The sequence below is a fragment of the Dendrobates tinctorius genome, unplaced genomic scaffold, assembly GCF_039654945.1.
Source record: "Dendrobates tinctorius isolate UK_male_01 unplaced genomic scaffold, ASM3965494v1 ptg000120l, whole genome shotgun sequence".
Classification (NCBI taxonomy): domain Eukaryota; kingdom Metazoa; phylum Chordata; class Amphibia; order Anura; family Dendrobatidae; genus Dendrobates; species Dendrobates tinctorius.
Window position 1 is genome coordinate 30738222 of NW_027361788.1, and position 25175 is coordinate 30763396.

At 43.1% G+C, this 25175-nt stretch overlaps 1 protein-coding gene across 1 annotated transcript in view; it reads right to left on the reverse strand.

Moving 5' to 3' along the window:
* Window positions 1-10576: 10576 nt before the first annotated feature.
* The window catches only part of LOC141046568 (torsin-1A-like), a 31662-nt gene continuing 17063 nt past the window's right edge, over window positions 10577-25175 (reverse strand). Inside the window, exons 4-5 of the mRNA XM_073541030.1 lie at window positions 13580-13704; window positions 10577-11615 (exon numbers count right to left, since the gene is read on the reverse strand). Coding sequence (XP_073397131.1) covers window positions 11371-11615; window positions 13580-13704 — 370 coding nt within the window. The 3' untranslated portion in view covers window positions 10577-11370. The remainder of the gene's footprint in view (window positions 11616-13579; window positions 13705-25175) is intronic.

Here is a 25175-nt window from a genome sequence, read left to right on the forward strand (position 1 = left end):
TTCATCACTGAATATGACTTTCGTCCAGTCATCCACAGTCCACAATTGCTTTTCCTTAGCCCATTGTATCCTTGTTTTTTTCTGTTTAGGTGTTAATGATGGCTTTCGTTTAGCTTTTCTGTATGTAAATCCCATTTCCTTTAGGCAATTTCTTACAGTTCGGTCACAGACTTTGACTCCAGTTTCCTCCCATTCGTTCCTCTTTTGTTTTGTTGTGCATTTCCTGTTTTGGAGACATATTGCTTTAAGTTTCTAGTCTTGACACTTTGATGTCTTCCTTGGTCTACCAGTATATTTGCCTTTAACAACCTTCCCATGTTGTTTGTATTTGGTCCAGATTTTAGACCCAGCTGACTGTGAACAACCAACATCTTTTGCAACATTGCACAATGATTTACCCTCTTTTAAGAGTTTGATAATCCTCTCCTTTTTTCAATTGACATCTCTCGTGTTGGAGCCATGATTCATGTCAGTCCACTTGGTGCAACAGCTCTCCAAGGTGTGCTCACTCCTTTTTAGATGCAGACTAACGAGCAGATCTAATTTGATGCAGGTGTTAGTTTTGGGAATGAAAATTTACAGGGTGATTCCATAATTTTTTCCCTATGCTTGGTTTAAAAAAGTAACCATTACTGACTACCACATTTTTGTTCTTGATTTCTTTTAGTGTTTCTTAAAGCCAGAAAGTTGCCATTTGAAATGACTTTAGTTTTGTGCCATGTCTGTGATCTGCTTTTTTTCTACAAAATTAAACAACTGAATGAACATCCTCCAAGGCCGGTGATTCCATAATTTTTGCCAGCGGTTGTATTAAATAGGTGTCCAGTATTGAGACCCAGTGGATACTCCAAAACCAAAAGGTTTGAGTAGCAAGATCGAGCTGTGTGCATAGATTTGTCAGTATAAGGCTAGTTTCACACTAGCGTTTATGAGCGCAGCGACGGCCTGCGCACGGCCGCCGCTAAGCCCCGCCCCCTGCCGCGCCCCGCCGGTAGCTCCGCCCACCGGCGCATGACGCTGCATGCGCCCTGCGTCCCCTATCTTTATCACAGGGGGCACAGGCCGTGCGCAGTATGCGTTTGGCAGCGCATGCGCCTTTTTGACGGTGCGCCGACGCAACCAAACTGCAGCAGGTTGCGTTTGGCGCAGGTTGGCGCACTGTCAAAAGGACGCATGCGCCGCCAAACGCATACTGCGCACGGCCTGCGCCCCCTGTGATAAAGATAGGGGACGCAGGGTGCATGCAGCGTCATGCGCCGGTGGGCGGAGCTACCGGCGGGGCGCGGCAGGGGGCGGGGCTTAGCGGCGGCCGTGTGCAGGCCGTCGCTGCGCTCATAAACGCTAGTGTGAAACTAGCCTAAGGCCTCATTCAAATGTTCATTTTTTGCTTTGGAATTCTATCCATGTTACTCACGGATTTCATAATTACCTATGATAATGAATGGGGCCATTCACACACCCATGATTTTTTGAAGACCAAGCAATCTGCACAAAATCGCGGAGACATGTCTGATATTGATTTGAGTATCCACCTTGATAGAAATCCATGCTGATAGAAAAATTAATTCTGTTTGTCTCCATAGCAAATCAGCCAGTGGTAAAAGGGCACAAGGGAATAGCATGTGAGAATTACGAAGGAAGGATTCGGGTGTAACTTCCTCTGCTTTACAGTGTAACAATACTGTAACTGTATCACTTTACATTCTGTTGTGGGAAGCGATAAATGCCAGTGGTGGTGTTAAAAGCTCGGGTTGCCCCTTTAATATGCCGATTGAGTCTGAAAGATTCTGTCCACTTTCACAACAAAGTTTTTTTTTGCATAGTTCTAAAAAATCTAAAATGAAAAAACTTTGCAAATATAAACTCTCCTATTGATTTGTGTCTACAGCTCCTATGCAGGCAGATATGTTTTTACGGCAACAGACTACAAACAAGCTCCGTGTGGTCTGATCTTGAAGCTTGACTTTTTCTATCTGTCCTCAGAGCTACATTTGGTAAGTATATAGTGGGGAACATACAAGGTACACAAGAATAGTGGAAAACTTCGGCACAACCATCCGGTCATCAAACCAATTTCTTTATTGAAAGGGTTTTAAAACAGAGAGTTTCAATCTTATCGATGGATCCAGACGCGTTTTAGCAATACATGCTCTCAGGCTAGTTTCACACTAGCGTATGGAGGAGCTGTGGAAGGATGCCTCCGTCGGCATGCGGCCTGCGTACCCTATCTTTAGCATTAAGTACGCAGGCCGTGCTGATGTATGTGGATGCCTCCACATGCGTCGTTTTGATGGTGCGGCAACCGCACAAAAATGCAACACATTGCGTTCGGCGCAGGTCGCCACACCGTCAAAGGGACGCATGCAGAGGCATCCACATACATCGGCATGACCTGCGTACCTAATACTAAAGATATGCCGACAGAGGTGGAGCTGACCGGAGGAGGTGTGGCCGTGGGCGAAGCTTCACGGAGGAAGTCCGCATCCCTCCGCAGCTCCTCCATATGCTAGTGTGAAACTAGCCTTAGTCGTAGGGGTATCTATAGCCAGAAAATCATCAGTTTCAGTTTTAACGATGGATCCACTCTGATTTTAAACACTTTAAATATAGAAATTGTTTTTTATGACCGGATAGTTATACCCTATTGTTATCTACCTTGAATGCTGCGCTTGGCAGCGGTATCGGCTCCCACCGGTGACAGTTTTCTCAGCACTGAAAATCGAGCGACGTGGTGAGCTCCATATATTCTCAGTTAGGGAACATACAGACTACACAGAGATTATTTGTAGTCTGTTACCATGGAAACAAAGGTCTATAACTGTATACAAAAAAATGTAATAAAGACTATGTGTAAACTTGATTTTTTTTTCTATAGATGCAATTAAAGGGGTTGTCCAGGCTTGGGGTTCCTGTCTGTAGTCACTCGTGAGTTGAGAGAGGCCATACACGTGTAGTCGGAATGTGACCGAAGGTATGCATATCACATGTGACCACCAGCTCCCTGAGAATCCTGACAGTGCGCACAGTGGGGATTGACAAGCCTGCAGTCACATACAGTGACTGAAGACTTAAAGTGGTTGTCCAGGCTTTGGGTTTAACTAAATGTTTATACATTTAGGACGCCATTAAAAAAAATTTTTTGAGATCAGTTTATTTTTTTTAAAAAACACAACATGCTGGAGATTGGAATTTTTTTTTTTTTGCTCCTGTAGACTATCATTCTTTTTCCCTGGGTAAAAAAAGGATGTGATTATGATAGTTATGAAAATCTGTCCCAGTCATTTGATTATCACACAGATGAACAGTTCGTTATAAATATAAAGTCTTATATTTAAATAGCCCAAGAATTTAATTTATTCCTGATTGCTATACTCAGATCGCGGAAAGGAATCATGAACAATACAAGAAAGTGTTAAGAATGCAGGTTTATATCAGGACACATTGTTCACAGGGTAGCTGGTACAGGATGCTTCTTGATAACAAGTTGAGCTGCCAGGGACCTCCCTGAGCATTAAAAAATGTCCATCATAAATACTGGTATATATACAAAAATTTGCTTTTAAATAGATCTCCCAAAAATATTCCCAGATACATCATTAGAAATACTGTAGATCTTTGAGTTGTACTCTTTGTCAATTGACTTATGCAATCTGCTATGCCTATTGAAGATCCTCATTGGGTGGAAAAGGGACTCTCTGTTTTAAAAATCAGTGTCATGCTCTGTACCCTTATGTCCTGGACTAAGCATAACGCAGTGTATCAGTTTTGTCTAAGGTGTTCCATTAAAGGGAAAGGGGTCGACACAGAACAGCTTCCCTCTCACTGTAGAGTCTTCTGTGTATTCTATTTGATGCAGCTTTAGCTTCTGTTACTTGCTTCTGCTTGTAAAAGGTTTCTCCTTGTCAGCTCAGATAGTGTGGATAAACACATACAGCCTTACATCACACACATATGGTGGCAAACAAGTAAACAATTTGCCAGCAAATTGATGTTACCATTCCCCTCTGCAATTGAGAGTTGTTTTTGACAGCATGAAATCAGCCACACTATCTGGTCTCGCTGTTACAAGCTGGAGGCAGAGTGAGAAGCGAAATCTGCATTTCTTAGACATACACCAGAGATTCTACACACACAAATAGTATAGACAGCCAACATAAATTAGAGAAGAGAAAGTTACATGTCATGGGATATACTAGAGAGCCAGCACACAGAACTCATAGGTAGTATAGACTATCAGTCTGCAGCTAATCATTCTATGGACTCACCTACTATATAACAACTCTTGTATATAAACCATATTCGATATCTTCCACTGAAAATTTGAAAGAGCGTAGGAGACATGCAAAGGAACAAGGATGATGCAGGTCAGGCTTTGAGATCTGCCAGGAAGGAAGATGTCATACACAGAAGAGCGTCACTGGACTAGTGATCAGGCTACAGATCACATGAGATAATTTGCCATAATGAAGGGGAAAAATCTACAGAGGCCAAAGAGAATATACTGAAGACTCCTCAGTGAGCGTATAGGGCAGATCTATGTACAGGTACAACTCAGACAGGAAGAAATAAATCACACAGCTGGTGAGTTACCGTTATATGTGCAAAAAAATTATTATTATATGGAAACATAGGAATGTGAAGACTTTCCATGAAGCCGTACACTACTCACTCTACACATCAAGATCCAATCCCAAATGCTGGGGCACAGTGTTAAGCCGCATGCTTCTGCCCCTTCTTTTTAGCGATCAGTGGACATCACAATACTCTGAGCACGACTGATCAAAACCTTTCCAGTTACTGTGACATGTCATATGTACTATTAAATGATAGGCACCCTTTAAGTCTACCTAGAAATTATAACAGTGACTGGGATTGGATGACTCAATACCAAACTTGCTGACACTAGAGAACTGCATTGAGGGTATTCCTGAACTCTAAAAAAGGTGGGAGTCAAACCATGCCCCCTTTTGTAAACCATACCCATTTACACAACCCTTTCTCACCCTAATGTTCTGGAGCTGCACACAAAATGTGAAATCCCTGAACAATTCTGTGTACGCATAAAATGGTAAGCAACGTTGTAGGTATATTACCCTTTCTGTAAATGAAATAGACATTATCAGCAGTCCTATGTAATACATATGACACAGGGATAATGCACAGTGCAGATAAATCCAGAGTCGCAGGTGATGTTCTCTCTGTTCGTAGTCATTCATTTTAATCTTTTCTTCTCTGTTTAGCCCAGACCTCCATGACAAGTTCTTCCATCCATGCCTTGTCTCTGCAGAATGTAAGGCACAAATGTAATACCATGTTGAAATGTGGAGGCTACCACTCCGCCATGGCAGTGACAAAAAGGAGAGGGATTTATGACGGCAGGGTGCACTTAGTTAGTCTCTGCTTCCATGGTAGACATAGGGTTAATTGCAACCATTTACTTGGGTAAGAATCACCAGTCCATGTATCTTAATGGTTCTAGAACGCAGTTTCCATTGTGTTGCAGCAAGCACAGTGTGAAGTGAGATGGCAGCTCTCAGGAAGGTTTTGGTGAGACTCTATGTATCTTAGGTGCACAGCTTCCTTAGCTGCTCTTACCCCCTCCAGCATACTTGGTACCTTCCCGTGTACCCCCTCTGTGCCACTCCACAATAAAAGTGCTCCCTCTGTGCTTCCATACACTGATTTTGTCCCCTATATACCTCTAAGCAGTAAGTATGCCCACTTTGCGTCCCCACATGGTATTTGTGTGTCATTTGTGGCCAAACTGTATTAATAATTTTCTTACCCCATAGATAAAAATATTATTATTATAGCACTGTTTATTCCATGGGGTCTAAGGGGTAAGGTTTCTCCTTTTGGAGAGTGACATACCAGCTTTTGACAAGCCTGAGCTGGTATGTCACTCTCCACAAGGAGAAACCTTACCCCTTAGACCTCAGTCCAGAGCCTGTCACCTAGCTAAATTAGTTCTCATACTTTGCACTGACGAGGGCCAATAGCCCGAAACACGGTGTCTGCAAATTGAGATTCTGATTTGGCTTTTATCCTAAATCATATTACAAGACTCGTTAAAGGGTCGATTGTGACTTGTAGGATCGCTATAACCAACAGGTGGCGCTATAGAGTTCAAGCCCTCTTTCTCTCTCTGAAGGGGCAATTTGCATACTTATTCCATAACACTATACGTCTTTTGTACCTCCCCATTTGTAACCCCTCACCCCAGTAATGTTGCCAATTTCTGCCACTACAAAGCAGTATACCGCATTTGTGCCCCAGCATAGTAATGTCCTTTATTTGCTGCCCTGTATAGTAATGTCTCCCTTTTGTGCCCCTATATTCCCATATTATCACTTCCAGTGCCCCATTGGTGTTAATAAAATAAACTAAAGAAGTTGCCCAAACATACAGGTTGTTGTTCTATGCAAAGGATAGATTGTCAATACCAGTTCAGTGGGGGTCCGACATCCTGGACCCTTACCGATCATCGTTTATTTGCCCTGACAGCATCTGGATGTAAACACCTTGAATGCAGCTGCTGAGTGCAGCTCTGGTCAAAGTGTAGCGGCCTCTGCTAGTTTTTGCCAGCTACCGCAGCAGTATAGTTCTATCACTGACTCAAGCTGTGCTCGGCAACAAACAGCTAATCTGTGAAGTGCACTTTGTCGGACAGACCCCCACCAATCTGCTATTGATGACCTATCAGAGTGTCGGACCCCCACCAATCTGCTATTGATGACCTGTCAGGCCAATCAGGGTGTCGGACCTCCACCAATGTGCAATTGCTGTCCTATCAGGGTGTTGAACCCCCACCAAACTGCTATTGATGACCTATAAGGATGTCGGACCCCCACCAATTTGGTATTCATGACCTATCAGGGTGTCGGACCCTCACCAATGTGCTATTGATGACAAATTAAAGTGTCAGATCCCCACCAATCTGCTATTGATGGCATATCAGGGTGTCGGACCCTCACCAATGTGCTATTCATGACCTATCAGAATGTCAAACCCTCAACAATGTGCTATTGATGAACTATCAAGGTGTCGGACCCCCACCAATCTGCTATTGATGACCTATAAGGATGTCGGACCCCCACCAATTTGGTATTCATGACCTATCAGGGTGTCGGACCCTCACCAATGTGCTATTGATGACAAATTAGAGTGTCAGATCCCCACCAATCTGCTATTGATGGCATATCAGGGTGTCGGACCCTCACCAATGTGCTATTGATGACAAATTAGAGTGTCAGATCCCCACCAATCTGCTATTGATGGCATATCAGGGTGTCGGACCCTCACCAATGAGCTATTCATGACCTATCAGAATGTCAAACCCTCAACAATGTGCTATTGATGAACTATCAAGGTGTCGGACCCCCACCAATCTGCTATTGATGACATATCAGGGTGTCGGACCCTCACCAATGTGCTATTGATGACCTATCAGGTTGTCAGACTCCCACCAATCTGCTATTGCTGACCTATCAGGATCTCGGACCTCCAGCAATGTGCTACTGATGACCTATCTTGTGTATATATATATACACACACACACACACACACATCCATACCGTGTGCTCGACTGGACGACCCCTTTAAACTCTTCTGCGAGTCATGACCTCTGTCTTCCTCCCCTGGCAGTCTGCTGCAGCCAACAAATGCTGCCATAGGTCCCCCAAGGGCCCTGGCCTGGGCTTCAGGCAGAACTAAAGCAGTCCGTGACTCGATAGAGTAAGTGGTAGACAGGGAGCCGATGGCCATAGCTTTCATCTTATCCATGTGCTGAGGACAGACAGAGATGGATGGGCTCTCACTACGGAGAATCTGCCAACTCGTCCTGGAGTGCTGGCGGTGTCACTAATTTTCAGTATCCTTCTGGACGTTCCGGGAGAGTTGGCACATAGGCTGCAGCCATTGTATGCTGGTGCTAAATAAATTATTGGAAACAATGAATTTCAGGCTTTGGTGGTAAAATGAATGCAGATTTCTAGGAGATGTTCATACTTGCCAGTTTCCCCAGAATAAAACATTACTACTGACTTATTACATACAGTGCAGGTGGATAAGTGTAAACACATTCTACTCACCAGGCACATCTTACATACAGATATACTGGATTTTGCAATTTCCAGCTATGTAGTAAATATCTGTAAATGCATATCTTGTACCAGGGTGTAACTCTCACTAATGCACAAAGCTTTCCATCTGTGTGTGCTTGAATAATGTGGATGTGTAGGGTCTTACAGGGAAGCTCTAAACCTCATAGCACAATATGGATTGGGGTTCCTGTAAATGTGAGCACAAAAAATGAGCCAAGAAACGGAAAATACGAGCTCATAGCATGTGGCTGCCATAAACAGCTTGAAGGAGTTGTCAAGCTCCTTTTACTGCCACATCAGGCGGTGGGAGACCCCGCTGGCAAGGCACGCATCGGATGGGGGGGGGGGGGGTATTGTGCTCGGTATCTGCCAAGCTTCCAACGCAGAAGAGAGAGGTAGAAAGCCCCTTTAAATTGGCCATCTCACACGCAGAGTCCATATAGGTGATTTTGGACTCGATGAGCTGTAACATTTAATTTTTTAAGGCCGTGATAAATCATCTGATCTATATATAAAACCCCACAGACTCTAGACCAGATCCCAAATTTTGGAATCCGTAACTTTGACCCTAAACCAGACCCCATTTACTTTCAGGGCAGAATTATTTAGATTCTAAACCCAGTAATTTAGGTTCCAATATAACAGTCCCCAAGCCAGAACCTAATATGCAGACCCCAGGCCAGACCCAGAACCCCAATGCAGACATCATAGTACAGACTACATACTAGACTCCAATAAGCAGACCCTATAATACAGACCTCAATATTTAGACCACAAATCTTACCCTAATAAAGACCCCAAAGAGAACTCTATAATTCAGTCCCAAAATTTACACCCATTTAATTAATCACCTTTCCTTGCTACCAACTTTTCCAGACCAGTATGTGATGTCCAGGCACTGACTATAAGGGAAAAAAACTGCTGCACCTTCGTTTGGAGGAAAGCAGCTTGGACAAATATTGCACTTAAAAATAAAGACTGTCCTGGAAATTTGGGGAATGTTAACAACTTTCCCTCTCTGAGCATGCAACCTCAGCACCTTAGATCAAGTCCTTACAGCGCTGACCCATTACATGTCCCTTACTAGACTGCATGCTCTACAACAGTAGCATGGAGAGAGGGAAGCCAGGAACAGGGAGGTCCTTGTTCTGTCTCCGACATAAATAATGACTCTTAAATGTTTATTTTTATAGCATAAATTCAGTGATAATGCTCAGTTTGCCATACAGTTTGATGTGCATTGTTTCCAGCTCCATCTAGTGGCCAAAAATAATAACTGCAGTGTTATTCTCTTCCTGCTTTCGTTTTATTTTCCCTCCAACTCCCACTGTATCATGGGTAGATTTGCAAGGGATTATGGTCTAGTCCAGCCCCATTTCCCAGTCCAGTCCTCCATTTTCAATCTGCTTGCATACTGGAAACACCTTATCCATCTTTTCGCCCAGTGTTAGCATCACTGGTAAGTGATACGCTCCCTTTATAAATCCCTGTCTCTCTTACTGGCCAGCTTAGACAGTTTCATTGTTCAGCTGCTAGTGCAGTCATGTACGTTATGTGTATATGTATTTTCTATGTACCCGGCACTGATTGTCTCTATGTATTTCTGTCTATAGTTTCACCTCATCTATATACCTACGTTCAATAAAACATAGATTCAACTGCAGTCTCCCTTATTGGACCCGGTATAGCTGCTTGCTAAGCTATTTGAATCCCGTTCATTTAGTGAGAGCATGAGAGTCCTATTTTAATGATGGTTTGGGACACCCTCTTTTTTGAAGGCCTCTAGCATGATGGCAGAATACACCGAGTCATGAAATCTAATGAACCACATTTCCAGCCCTATAACTGACTTTTTAACCAGGATTCGCATAAGAACCCATTGTATTAATCATATTAAGGTCGGACCTGTGGACATATTTTTCCAAAGTGAAGCCACTTCAGCAGTGAGGCTGGGATGTAGATGTCCATTTTAAATGTTGACATAGATGTTAAAGAAAAAAGTAGTCAGCCAAATGCTTGTCTGACCGACAGCTATGTTCCCCGACAATCCCATTAATATGCCTGACCCAGCCGGCATGTTGCTTCAATGGAGTGGGAAAGAAGCCTCAGCCAAGAATCTCTTACCCCTTTAATTTTGGTGTCCATGTTGACGTGTAATTTCTGGGCTTTTGTTGCACTGTCCCATTCATTTGATACAACCCCTTTTAGATAAATAAAAAATTTTTGCAATAAAATTTGCAGAGTGAAAAATCAGCTTCTGGAACCCCCATTGATCAAGGGAATGTAGAAGCCATAGCACAAGCGTAGCGAGAGAGCCGAAGGGCAAGGAAAAATTCCAAGGGGAAGAAAATCCTCTTCATTCAGTGGGATCCCAGCTGTGATAGCATATCCCAGTGCAATAGTGGGCAATGTGGAATAATAATGACGATATATCGGAGCAATCATGGACACACTGAAGGAATCACACAATCTCATTTAGGAAACTGACACTCTTTAAAAAAAAACATATACATCCTTTACACCTGGCAGCACATGAGGTTATTGGCAGATAATGGTAGATCTCAGCCGTTTTGACATTAGATTCCAGTAAAATTCAACTTACTGGTGGTCCGGTGTCTTTCGGTTGGGGAAGGGGGGTTTATTGTGTTCTTTTTTTTTTCTTTCTTGCTTGGATGATACAGACTCTGCTGTCCTCTAGTGGTCAATGGGGAAATGACATTCAGACAAGAGTTTGGACATTTTTGCCTTGACTAGGAAATTGTTATGGTTCCCACTGATGAAGTGGATCCTTGATTCTCAATTAGTTTGACACTGTCTAAACTAAGGAGTCTTCCCGTTCTTCACTCCAAACACTCTCCAATCAGCTAAGATATTATTGTCGATGATCCCGGTAAGTTTTTCTTTGTCCATATTTGCTGATTTCTTTCCAACTATATAATATACCAGGGTGACTGTGCAGGAATCTGATATAGGAGAAATAAAACCTATATATAAGACCCATAGGGGCCTGTGGACATCATTACAGGACCCTATGGATTTTGTCAGGGTAGATAGCCATCTTATTTGCATGTAGGTGCCCTGAGTTATTTTTGGGGGAAAGAAGGATCGGGCATATTAAATTTCAGTGTCTGATCCTTTTGATGTCAAGGCAGATAAGCCGGCATAGGTGTCTTGCAGCAGCTCACTCCCCTCTCCCCATTGGAAACACATGCACACTCCACCGGCTCGCAGCTACTATGGGCACCTTCAGACAGGCCAGGACAACCCTTTAAAGGTATAAACTGATTTTTGTGGCCACTGTTTTACAGCCTTTTACTGAGAAAACTCTTTCCTTCTCAGGGTAATAGGACATTTCTTCAGCAATTTTACTGACGAGTCCTTCATCTATGGTTCTGTCGCGCTGACGAAGCTCCGCTCTCACACACATCTTCACGTGTTTCATTTCCAGAGGGAAAAACGGCACAAAGACATCAATCAGATTTCTGTCTATCAGACTACTGTGCCAGAATCCACCTAAAGGAGAAGAAAATATACAAACTGGTGATCCAGAGGCATAAAAAGTGACACTGTAAAGCCAAGCAAAATGTCTCTCATTGAAAATACATGCACACAGCTGAATCAAGCATGCATGTACAGTTGTGTAAAAAAAGTGTTTGCCCCTTCCTGATTTCCTATTCTTTTGCATGTTTGTCACACAAATATTTCAGATCACCAAACAAATTTCAATATAAGAAAGATAAGAGAAGTAATTACAAAATTCAGTTTATAAAAGAAGGTCTTTACTATTAAGAGAAAAAGAAATCCAAACCTACAGAGCCCTGTGTGAAAATGTTATTGTCCCCCACTCCTCTAAAAACATAAATTACCTGTGGTTTATAACACCTTTGGGAAGCTGAGTTCACATTCCCTAGCCACACGCTGGTCTGATTACTGTCACACCTGTTCTCAATCAAAAAATAACTTAAATAGGACCTGCCTGACAAAGTGATGTAGACCAAAAGATCCTCAAAAGCTACACATCATGCAGCAATCCAAAGAAATTCTGAAACAAATGATAATTGAGATCTATCACTCTGGAAAATGTTCATTTCTAAAGCTTTGGGACTGCAGAAAACCACACTGAGAGCCACTATCCACAAATAGAAAACATGGAAGCGTGGTGAACCTTCCCAGGAGTGGCTGGCCGACCAAAATTACTCCACGCTTGCAGTGACAACTCATCCAAGAGGTCACAAAAGACCCCACAACAACATCCAAAGAACTGCAGGCCTCACTTGCCTCAGGTAAGGTCAGTGTTCATGACTTCACCATAAGAAAGAGATCTGGCAAAGATGGCCTGTATGGCAGAGTTCGAAGACGAAAACCACTGCTGAGCAATAATGACATAAAGGACATCTTTTGCCTTTTACTAGAGATTTCTGTGTAAGTTTTATGATTGTCATTTAATAAAATTTTCTATTTTTATTCATATTGTTGGTTATATATTGAGGTGTGTGCATCATTAGTGTCTCTCTTTCCCTTTTGCCATTGTTGTTGTGATACATGATTATGCACCCTAAAATATTCAGGATGTTTTCTTTTTCTTTCCATGGTCTCAATAAGTGCATAAAGGCTCATCTCAGAAAACATCTGAATGATCTCCAAGACTTTTGGGAGTTGAACTTTTTGGACGGTGTATGTCCCATTACATCTGGAGTAAAAGTAACACAGAATTTCAGAAAAAGAACATCATACCAACAGTAAAATATGGTGGTGGCAGTGTGATGGTCTGGGGTTGTTTTGCTGCTTCAGAACCTGGAAGACTTGCTGGAACCATGAATACTGCTGCCTACCAAAAAATCCTAAAGAAGAATCTGTTCGTGACCTCAAACTGGAGCGCACATGAGTTTTGCAGCAGGACAATTATCCAAAACACACCAGCAAGTCCATCTAAGAATGGCTTAAGAAAAACAATTTTAAGACTTTGGAGAGGCCTAGTCAAAGTCCTGACCTTAAAACGATTGATATGATGTGGCATAACCTTAAAAAGGTGGTTCATGCTTGGAAACTCTCCAATGTGGCTGAATTACAACAATTCTGAAAAGATGAGTGGGAAAACATTGATCTAGTTTGTTGTAAAAGACTCATTGCCAGTTATCGCAAATGCTTGATTGCAGTTGTCGCTGCTAAGGGTGGTCCAACCAGATATTAGGTTTAGGGGGCAATCACTTTTTCACACAAGCCCTGTAGGTTGGGATTTATTTTTCCCTTAATAAAGACCTTCACTTAAAAACTGCATTTTGTGTTTATTTGTGTTATCTTTGTCTAATATTTAAATTTGTTTGGTGATCTGAAATATATAAGTGTGACAAACATGCAAAAGAACAGGAAATCAGGAAGGGGGTAAACACTTTTGCACACATCTTTTTAGTGGTGATCTAAAATCTATGGGCATCAGCCTGCATTACATGAAACCTCCCAGCACATTGGTCACTTACTCTTTTTGTTGAAGGCATGCCTTGATAAGTGGTTCTCCACATCTGACAGTTTAATTTCTTCTCTCTCCTTATGATTCCACCAGAACTCCATTGCCAACTCTGTAAGCTTTTCTCCTCCAGTGTTACTGTAACATAAAACACATCTGGACAAAAATCCGAGAACATGTGACCCACTGTAGAGCTATGAGGCTATGTGCGCACGATGCGAATTTCTTGCGGATCTGCAGCGTTTTTTTCTGCGCTGAATTGCACCAAATCTGCAAAGGATTCCTAAAGCAATGTTAATGAAAATCCAGAATTGTTGTGCACATGATGCGGAAAATTTGCAGTGTTTTATTTTCTGCAGCATGTCAATTCATTTTGAGGATCTGCAAAGTTTTACACCCATTGACTTCCATTGAGTCAGTCAAATCTGCAACAAAAACACAGGTGTAAAAAGGTTTGCGGATTTGCTGCAGATTTGCTGCCAAAAACGCTGCGGAATTGTCAAAAGAAATGATGTCAGAAGGAGGAAGAATGTGTGGGCAGAAAATATGGGCGTGTCTGTCTGCGGGTGTTTGTGGGTGTACCCATGGGACGAACAGCCCATAGTGATTGTACTTATGCGTCGTCTGGTGGGACTACTACTCCCATCCGGCTATGTCTCCTGTCACATATTACAGAGACAGCATGAGCCGATGATGAGAGAACAGACTTATCATCCGGCACCAGAGTTCAATTGTAAAAAAAAAAAAAAAAATCAAAACATTGACATAATCACATGCAATATACGTACTCACCGAACACCTAATCCCTGATGCCCACGTCTACTGCAAGCAATCAAAAATAATAAACCAACATATACTCCCTGTCCGCCATAGTCCATTTAATACCAAGTGCCCCACATCATTGTCACCCGGCCGCCAGCAATACACAGACAGGAGGTAATCGCTCCCACAGTGTATCATTGAGCCACCGTGAGAGTTCAGCGGACGACATCAGCTGATCAGCCTCAATGCTCTCACTTATGGCTCTGCTACTTGGGAAAGTTCTCACACAGCGGTAGTGTCGTGAGAGCACCGGAACTGATGAACTCCAGTGAACACTCAAGGCAGTGCAGTAATACACTGCGGGAGCGATTACCTCCTGTCAGTGTATCGCCGGAGGCCGGGTAGAGCAGTCACATCTCCCGATGTGACTGTTCTACAGGTGAGATCGCAGTGGGACACTCGGTATTAAATGGACTATGTCGGACAGGATAGTATTATATGTTGGTTTATTATTTTTGATTGTTTGCAGGAGACGAGGGAATCAGGGAATAGGCGTTCAGTAAGTATGGTTAATTTAGATTCACTAAAGGAATCTGTGATTTTTTTCAAATAAAGGACTTTATTCTGGCTGTGTTTATTTACCATATACTGTAACTACTGGATTAGTAATGGATAGGTGTCTTACAAACGCCTCTCCATTACTATCCTCTGACAATACAAAGGTGACATCAACCCCACAAATATGAACCCCACTTGGCTCCGCTACAGGGCAAGTGGGAAGAGCAAGGCTAAGTGCCAGAATTGGCGCATCTTATAGATGCACCATTTCTGGGGCGGCTAAGAGCTGATGTTTTTAGCCTGGGGGGTTTCAATATACATGGCCCCTTCCCAGGCTATTAATATCATCCCACAGCTTTCTGCTTAGCCTTTGCTGGTTCAATTTTATAGTGGAACCCCATGTTTTTTCTGGGTTTCCCCTGTAAACTAGACAGTAAAGGCTAAGTAAACATCTGTTAGCAGATATTAATAGCCTGGGAACCTTTATGGCTATTGGCTTCTTCCCAGAAATATCATCAGCCCTCAGCCATTGGCTTTCCCTCTGCTGGCTATGAAAATTATGCAGGAGCCCACACAATTTTTAAATAATTTGAAAAATAAACCGATATTGCATTTCACGCAGATTTCTGACAGTTGCTGTTTTGTTACAGCATATGTAGGTTAATTATGTTAATGCTCCTACACAGGCGTGTGTGTGTGTCTTTAACTCTTTATGTATTATTTTATTAATGAGGGCATCTGGCTGATATCTGTTCATTACTAAACCTCTGGCTTGGTATTACATACATATATACAGTGCCTTGCAAAAGTATTCGGCCCCCTGGAATTTTTCAACCTTTTCCCACATATCATGCTTCAAAGATAAAGATACCAAATGTAAATTTTTGTTGAAGAATCAACAACAAGTGGGACACAATTGTGAAGTTGAACAAAATGTATTACTTAGTTTAATTTTTTGTGGAAATTCAAGAACTGTAAAGTGGGGCGTGCAATATTATTCGGCCCCTTTAAATACTTTGTTGTGCCACCTTTTGCTGCGATTACAGCTGCAAGTCACTTGGGGTATGTCTCTATCAGTTTTGTACATCGAGAGACTGAAATTCTTGCCCATTCTTCCTTGGCAAACAGCTTGAGCTCATTGAGATTTGATGGAGATTGTTTGTGAACAGCAGTTTTCTGCTCTTTCCTCAGATTCTCGATTGGATTGAGGTCTGGACTTTGACTTGGCCATTCTAACACCTGGATACGTTTATTTGTGAACCATTCCATTGTAGATTTTGCTTTATGTTTGGGATCATTGTCTTGTTGCAAGACAAATTTCCGTCCCAGTCTCAGGTCTTTTGCAGACTCCAACAGGTTTTCTTCAAGAATGGTCCTGTATTTGTCTCCATCAATCTTCCCATCAATTTTAACCATCTTCCCTGTTCCTGCTGAAGAAAAGCAGGCCCAAACAATGAAGCTGCCACCTCCATGTTTGACAGTGGGGATGGTGTGTTCAGGGTGATGAGCTGTGTTGCCTTTACACCAAATATATCATTTTGCATTGTTGTCAAAAAGTTTGATTTTGGTTTCATCGGACCAGACCACCTTCTTCCACATATTTGGTGCGTCTCCCAGGTGGCTTGTTGCAAACTTTAAACGACACTTTTTATGGATATCTTTGAGAAATGGCTTTCTACTAGCCACTCTTCCATAAAGGCCAGAATTGTGCAGTGTACGACTGATTGTTGTCCTATGGACAGACTGTCCCACCTCAGCTGTAGATCTCTGCAGTTCATCCAGAGTGATCATGGGCCTCTTGGCTGCATCTCTGATCAGTCTTCTCCTTGTTTCAGATAGGGACGGCCGGGTCTTGGTAGATTTGCAGTGGTATGATACTCCTTCCATTTCAATATGATCGCTTACACAGTGCTCCTTGGGATGTTTAAAGTTTTGGAAATCATTTTGTATCCAAATCCGGCTTTAATAAACTTCTCCACAACAGTATCACGGACCTGCCTGTTGTGTTCCTTGATCTTCATGATGCTCTCTGCATCAAACAGAACCCTGAGACTATCACAGAGCAGGTGCATTTATACAGAGACTTGATTACACACAGGTGGATTATGTTTATCATCATTAGTAATTTAGGACAACATTGGACCATTCAGAAATCCACAATGAACTTCTGGAGTGAGTTTGCTGCACTGAAAGTAAAGGGGCCAAATAATATTGCACGCCCCACTTTTCAGTTTTTGAATTTCCACAAAAATTTAAAATAACCAATAAATTTCGTTCAACTTCACAATTGTGCCCCACTTGTTGTTGATTCCTCACCAAAAATTTACATTTGTTATCTTTATTGTGGTGCAGTGACCGCTGTGACAGCTAGGGAGCGCTGTATGGGTCATGCACAGAGGCATATCCAATGTGGTAATGGAGATAGGATGGTAAATGACCGTCATGTATCCCAGGGTTGGTGGCCCTTGGATGGAAGCTTGAACATGTGTTGATCAGCAGAGGTACTGCTGAGGTCTTTGTTACAGTGTATCAGGAGAGCTTCCAGGTGGCTGGTGAGATGGGTGGGGCCAGTCACCTACAAACCCACCCAGGGGCGTGTGTCTAAACGCCCATAGTAAGTGTATGTGTGTGTGTGTGTGTGTGTGTGTGTGTGTGTGTGTGTGTGTATATATATATATATATATATATATATATATATATATATATATATATATATATATATATATATATATATATCTGGGTGTCTGAATATAGGACCTGCAATGAGGTCATAGCCATGTGATGGCGTGGCTACGGACCATATAAGATGACCAGGGTAGGTCACATGAGGGAATGCCTGGATCTGATTGGTCCGTGTGGAAGGTCCCGGAAGGCCGACGTGCTAGAAGGTGTGCTGCCTTCCTGAAGCGCATATGCAGAGGCCGCTGATCGGGTGAGGCCTGTGTGTATCGGACAGTCCCCAGCAGGGAATGGACGTCCGCAGCGAGAAGCACCTAAGAGGTAACCCCGGACAGGGGGAATTAACCGAGAGACTGTACAGCCTGATTGCTAGACAAAGCACCGCCTGTGTGAACACAGGGCTAAGGGAGCGGAGCTCCATTGTGAGTATTCGTTTGGTCTGCTGTAAGACTGATCGTTTCTTCATGCTGCTATGGTTTATGCCGTGTATAATAAACGTATGGACTTTTTTGTGGAAAAGCCTGTGCCGGACTTGGTTTATCTGCACCCGAGTGAGTGTCCCCCAATACACTCAGTGAGGTCTACCTTAATATATATATATATATATATATATATATATATATATATATATACACACACACACATACACACTAGATTGGCCCGTGCAAAATTTTCACACATTGGCTGACGGGGGCGCAGGCAATTTAAAAAAAAAAGCAAGCTGGTCAAATGTAAATGTATTTCATGAGAGGATGAACACAGACAGATATTTATATATGTAGATTGGTAATACAATAAATTGGTTTGATAAGTAGAGGCCATAAAATGTCTTCCAGTTGAGGTGTCACCTGCAGGTCATTGTGTCTTTCTGCAGGTTTATGAAAATGAATGTTTAAACTGTATTTAGTGACAAAATCGTGAATGTGGTTTGTTTGGCTCTTTTCTTGCTGAAGGTAGCAAGTTTACCTTTCGAATGGTGAATCATTTGTGTGTGTGGGACGAAGTAATCTCCGAAAAGGCAGTGCATGTATACAGGGCTGGTTTTAGGCAAAGTGGGGGACTAGGTAAAGTTTAAAATGGGCCCCAAATGCTAACAATATTGCACATCACACAGAAGCATTTCGGTTGTAGTTACATGCGCTGAGTTCAGGCCGCTAAATGAGTGTGATCAACAATGTTGAAGTCGTTCACCACTTGTTTCCCGGCCTCTTTCCACCATCTGAGAAAGAATGATGGGGACAGAACAATCACTAACGGATCACTAACAGATCACCATACACTATCATGTTATCAGCAGCACATCTACAGTTTACAATCCATAGTCCTCCATATAATATAATGTGCCCCATAGTCCTCCATATAGTATAATACACTCCTCAGTCCTCCATATAGGATAATACATTCCTCATAGCCCTCCATATATTATAATACACTGCCCAGTCCTCCATATAGTATAATACACTCCTCATAGTGCTCCATATAGTATAATGCACCGCCATAGTCATCCATGTAGTACAATTCACTTCCCATAGTATAATGCACCCCATAGTTCTTCATATAATGTATTCCCCATAGTCTTCAATACAGTATAATGCAGCCCACATATAGTATAATGCAGCCACCCCATAGAGTATAATGAAGCCTCGCCATACAATATAATGTAACCCCCCATAGAATACAATGCAGCCCCCCTCATATAGTATAATGCAGCTACCACAGAGTACAATGCAGCCTCGCCATACAATATAATGCAGCCCCTTATATAGTATAATGTAGCCCCTCCATAGAATACAATGTAGCCCTCCTCATATAGTATAATTCACCCCCATAGAATATAATGTATAAAGTATAACGAAGCCTCCATACAATATAATCTAGCCCCCACAGAATATAATGCAGCCCCCCATAGAATACAATGGAGCCTCCTCATATAGTATAATGTAGCCCCCTCAAAGTATGATGCAATCACCCCCCCATAGAATATAATAGAGCCCACCTCCCTATATAATATAATGCAGCCCCCCATATTATATAACACAGCCTCCCCCATAGAATATAATGTAAAATGTACCCCCCCATGGTATATAACACAGCCGCATAGTATATAGCCCAGCACCATGGAATACATAGCCCAGCCCCACGTGATATATACAGCCCAGCCCCATGTGGTATCTATAGCCCAGCCCCACATGGTATACATAACCCAGCCCCACGTGATATATACAGCCCAGCCCCATGTGGTATATATAGCCCAGCCCCACATGGTATATATAGCCTAGCCCCACATGGTATACATAGCCCAGCCCCACGTGATATATACAGCCCAGCCCCATGTGGTATACATAGCCCAGCCCCACATGGTATATACAGCCCAGCCGCACATGGTATATACAGCCCAGCCCCACATGGTATATACAGCCCAGCCCCATGTGGTACAATATATACAGCCCAGCACCACATGGTGTATACAGCCCAGCCCCACATGGTATATACAGCCCAGCCCACATGGTATATATATCCCAGCCCCACATGATATATACAGCCCAACCCCACATGGTATAATGGTATATATAGCCCAGCCGCACATAGCACTAACCCCCCCCCCCCCCGAGAGTGGCCCCACAGTCCAGCACACACAGCGATAGATAAAAAAAAAACAACACATTCCTCACCTCCTCGTGCCTGCGCTGCTCCCGGCCGTCTCCTGTCTCCTGCTGTGCCTGGCACACAGTGAGAGCGCGATGACGTCATCGCGCACCCGCTGTGTCAGAAGCAGAGTGGGGAATGATGGGAGAGGGAGCGTCAGCTAACGCTCTCTCCTTCATTATTGCTGTGAATTGTACAGGTGTCTATGATGCCGGTATAAGTTCAATGGGTGGCGGGGGGAGTCGGCGCTGGGGGCAGGCGGGCCCCCCTGCCTCACAGGGGCTCCATAGCGCCAGCATGATGTGCCGCTAGCTGGGGGCCTCTGGGGGAGCGGGGGCCCTAGGCAGCTGCCTGGTCTGCCTGCCCCTAATGCCGGCCCTGCATGTATACAAATGTGTTTGCATATGTGACTCACCTGCAGTGAAGTGTGCAATCCTCCAATGTGCCTGAAATAGGCTGGGCAAGCACTTGAGCAAGCTGGAAAGACTCCAAGGCAAATGTTTGGATTTGTTTGTGATGTCTAAGCAGCTTTGTGGTAGTGTGCTTTGTGGTAGAGTGCTTTGGGGTAGTGTGCTGCCACCTGCAGGTAATTTGACCTTTCAAATGGTGTATCATTTGTTTGTGTGCGTGGAGTATGAACAGAGCAAGTGTGCAATTCAATAGGCAGTGCATGTTTACAAATGTGTTTGCATATGTGCCTCACCTGCAGTGAAGAGTGCAATCCTCCAATTTGGCTAAAATAGGCTAAGCAAGCAGTTCGGCAAGCCCGAAAGCCCCCAATGCAAATGGTTGGATTTGTTTGTGATGTCTGTGAGCAGCTTTGTGGTAGTGTGCTTGCGGTTACTGTGGTGCCACCTGGAGGTCATATTTCCTTACTGCAGGCTTATGAAAATTAATGCTTAAACTGTATTTTGTGATCAAATCGTGGATGTGTGGTTTGTTTGGCTATTTTCTTGCTGAAGGGGGAAAGTTTACCTTTCAAATGGTGTATCATTTGTGTGTGTGGGTGCAGTATGAACGGAGACACAAAGTATTCACCGAAAAACAGTGTTTAGAAATAATTATATATATATATATATATATATATATATACATATATACATACACACATATTTCTATCTATATATTTATTTATTTCACTTATATTACCTATATTTATTTTGTGCGTGTAAACATTTTAAATTTGAACATGGTGTGTAATGATATTTTGGTATTCAATGGAGAATGACAATGAAGAGGTTGAACAAGGAAATGACATCACAATTCTTTTTAATAATATATCTTTATTTAGTACTACGGATTTAGAAAAACGCATGAAAAATTGCATCAAAAATGTATGAAATCGCACAAAAAACCGTGCGGAATTTATACTGCGTTTTCTGCCTAGAGATGCAGAATCCTTTCATAAATATCCGCAAGCAAATCTGCAAAGTGTGCACTTAGCCTGTCCACCACCCCTGCACGGTGTCCCTTTCCACCTCCATGCAGAGATGTCAGCTTAATCAGCGCTCCGGCCCTCGGTGCAGTCGTCGGCATGCTTCCTGCTGTGTGTGAATGCCGAAGTTCCCAGTGACAAGCCTTCATAACCAATAGTCCAACTTTACTTAGTAGTCCACATTCAATTGATGGTACAGCACAGTACGTTTCCATATTCTCTGTTCTTTCAGCCTGAGCTATCCCTTCGTTTAATGGCTCCTGTGGTCCCTGGGATACTCCATCCGGCCTCGTAGCTCTCGTCTCATTCACACATAAACACACTTTCTTTGTTCCCGAACATTGCAGGATGTCCTCAGAAAACAGTAGCCGATGTCTTCATGCTGCCCGAACAGTCTGTATTTATCGTGCCCTCCAGCCCTCTGGCCTCGAACGCTGCTAACACTTTATCTTCCAATAGGGCAGAGCAGTGCGCCGGAGCCACGACAGGAAGGAAAGAAGAGGACGTCACTGTTAGAAGATGGGAGGCGCCGGACCGGACGGCGACACCCATCGGACCGGAACGGACGCCGGGGTGAGTATAATATAACTCTTTTTTCTTCTCTTTCAGGTTACATTGGGGGCTTATCTACAGCATTACAGAATGCTGTAGATGAGCCACTTATGTCGGTGCCGGCAGCTCATGTTCGAAAAAAGGGGTGTCAGATTCCCTTTAATATAACAGCGAGTACTGGACTGTGGGGCCATTCTCGGGGGGGGGGGTTGGGCTATGTTATATACTACGTGGCTGTGCTATATACTATGTGGGCTGTGTTATATACTACGTGGCTGTGCTATATACTATGTGGGCTGTGCTATATACGGTACTATGTGGGCTGTGCTATATACTATGTGGGCTGTATTATATACTATGTGGGCAGTGCTATATACTACGTGGCTGTGCTATATACTATGTGGGCTGTGTTATATTGTATGTGGGCTGTGTTATATCCTATGTGGGCTGTGTTATATACTACTTGACTGTGTTATATACTATGTAGGCTGTGTTATATACTACCTGGCTGTGTTATATACCGTCTGGCTGTTATATACTATTGGGGGATTCATTATATTCTATGGGGGAGGCTGTGTTATATACTATGGGGGTACATTATATTCTATGGGGGAGGCTGTGTTATATACTACTTGGCTGTGTTATATACTATGTGGGCTGTGTTATATACTACCTGGCTGTGTTATATACTACGTGGTTGTGTTATATACTATGTGGGCTGTGTTATATACTACCTGGCTGTGTTATATACTATTGGGGGGTTCATTATATTCTATGGGGGAGGCTGTGTTATATACTATGGGGGTACATTATATACTATGGGGGTACATTATATTCTATGGGGGAGGCTGTGTTATATACTATGGGGGGTACATGATATTCTATGGGGAGGCTGGGTTATATACTATGGGGGGTACATTATATTCTATGGGGGAGACTGTTATATACTGTGGGGGGGCTACATTATATTCTATGGGGAGGCTTGCTGTATTATATTCTATGGGGGGGCTGTATTAGATTTTATGAGGGAGGATTGCTCATACTCTGATGGGGCTACATTATATTCTATGGGGAGGTGGACTGTATTATATTCTGTTCAGAGCTACATTATATTCTATGGGTGGCTGTATTATATTTATTATATTCTATGAGGGGTGATTGCATCATACTATATGAGGGGGGCTACATTATATTCTATGGGGGGTTACATTATACTCTGTGGGGTGGTTATATTATACTCTGTGGGGTGGCTGCATTATACTATATGTGGGTTGCACTGTACTATATGAAGAGCTATGGGGTGCATTATACTATGGGAAGTGAATTATACTACATGGATGACTATGGTGGTGTATTATACTATATGGAGCACTATGAGGAGTGTATTATACTATGTGGAGGACTGAGCAGTGTATTTTAATATATGGAGGACTATGGGAAGTGTATAATACTATATGGAGGACTGAGGAGTGTATTTTAATATATGGAGGACTATGGGGAGTGTATTATACTATATGGAGGACTATGGGGCATATTAGATTATATGGAGGATTATGGGGTGTGCATTTTACAATATAGAGGACTGTGGTGCACATTATAATATATCGAGGACTATGGGGTGTATTATACTAAACATACAAAATACTGCCCATCCATTGAGTCATTGAATTGTTTATGCCGGAATAAAAATCATTGTTCTCAGCAGCACATTGCCGGTGTAAACTGCAGATATGCTGCTGATAACATGATACTGTATGGGGACAGATTGATCTAATAGTGATTGCTCTGTTCCCATCATTATTTCTCAGTTGGTGTAAAGAGGTGGGGAAAGTGTTGAATGATTTGTCGATCACATTCATTTAGCGGCCTGAACTCAGCACATGTAAATACAACCGAAATGCTTCTGTGTGATGTGCAATATGTTAGCATTTGGGGTCCCATTTTAAACTTTGCCTAGGACCCCACTTTGCCTAAAACCGGCCCTGCCTGCAGCCCAGTATGTCTCCAGCATCAGGCGCTCCAGTGAACACCTGGTAGCCTCTTAGCTATGCCCCTTCCTGGGCTGGCCGAGCCCTGTGGCACAGTGTGCACGCAAATTCATGTGCGCCACCGTTGGGTGTAACACCCACAAACAATCACAATTCTTGCACATCCGGCTTCAGATAATCAGGGCAGATCTGGTGGAACATAAAGTTCACAATGTGAGTGCACTGTTATCCCTTGATGATCCCTATGACAGGGACATGGTTCTGGTGCTTTTAGATGGGACGAGAATTGCTCATTTTCTACTATTGGCCCATTATTATTTGGCCACCACACATCATGCATTCAAAGATCCCGGCTACATCACACCATAATGTAAAAGAATGAGGCACGCAACTTGGAGCAACAACTCACTGGTCCAGATCACATTTCCTAATTTGTGGTGCTGTGGCGTTGAGACACTTCTCACGGCCAAGTCGTGAGTCAGGATAGTCAAGGAGTCCAAGGTCAGAAGCCACTAGGGTACGTCATAAACAGAAGGAAGAGACAAAGGTGTAGTCGGGTAACGTTTTGAGGTCAGAATACCAGGAGGATAGCGGATCAGAGGAGAAGGGGTTAAGTAGACGGATGGTGTGAACGAGATCCAAGGTCAGGCAACGAAAGATCTAAAAATGGAATGCAGTCTGCTGTTCACCGCGTCTCTCAGGGATTATGTGGTCCATTCGTATGGCCTGAGTCATGGCCTCCACCAGAGAACAAGGAGTGTCATGAAGGACCACAGCATTCTTAAGGGTATGTGCACATGCTGCGGATTCTGCTGCAGATCCGCATCAGTTCCGCAGACATTGTACAGTACAATGTTAGCCAATGGGATTTCAAATCCGCAGTGCACATGCTGCAGATTTTTCCATGCGGATTTACTGCGGTTTTAAAACCGCAGCATGTCAATTCTTTCTGCAGATTCCGCAGCGGTTTGACACCTGTTCCATTGTCC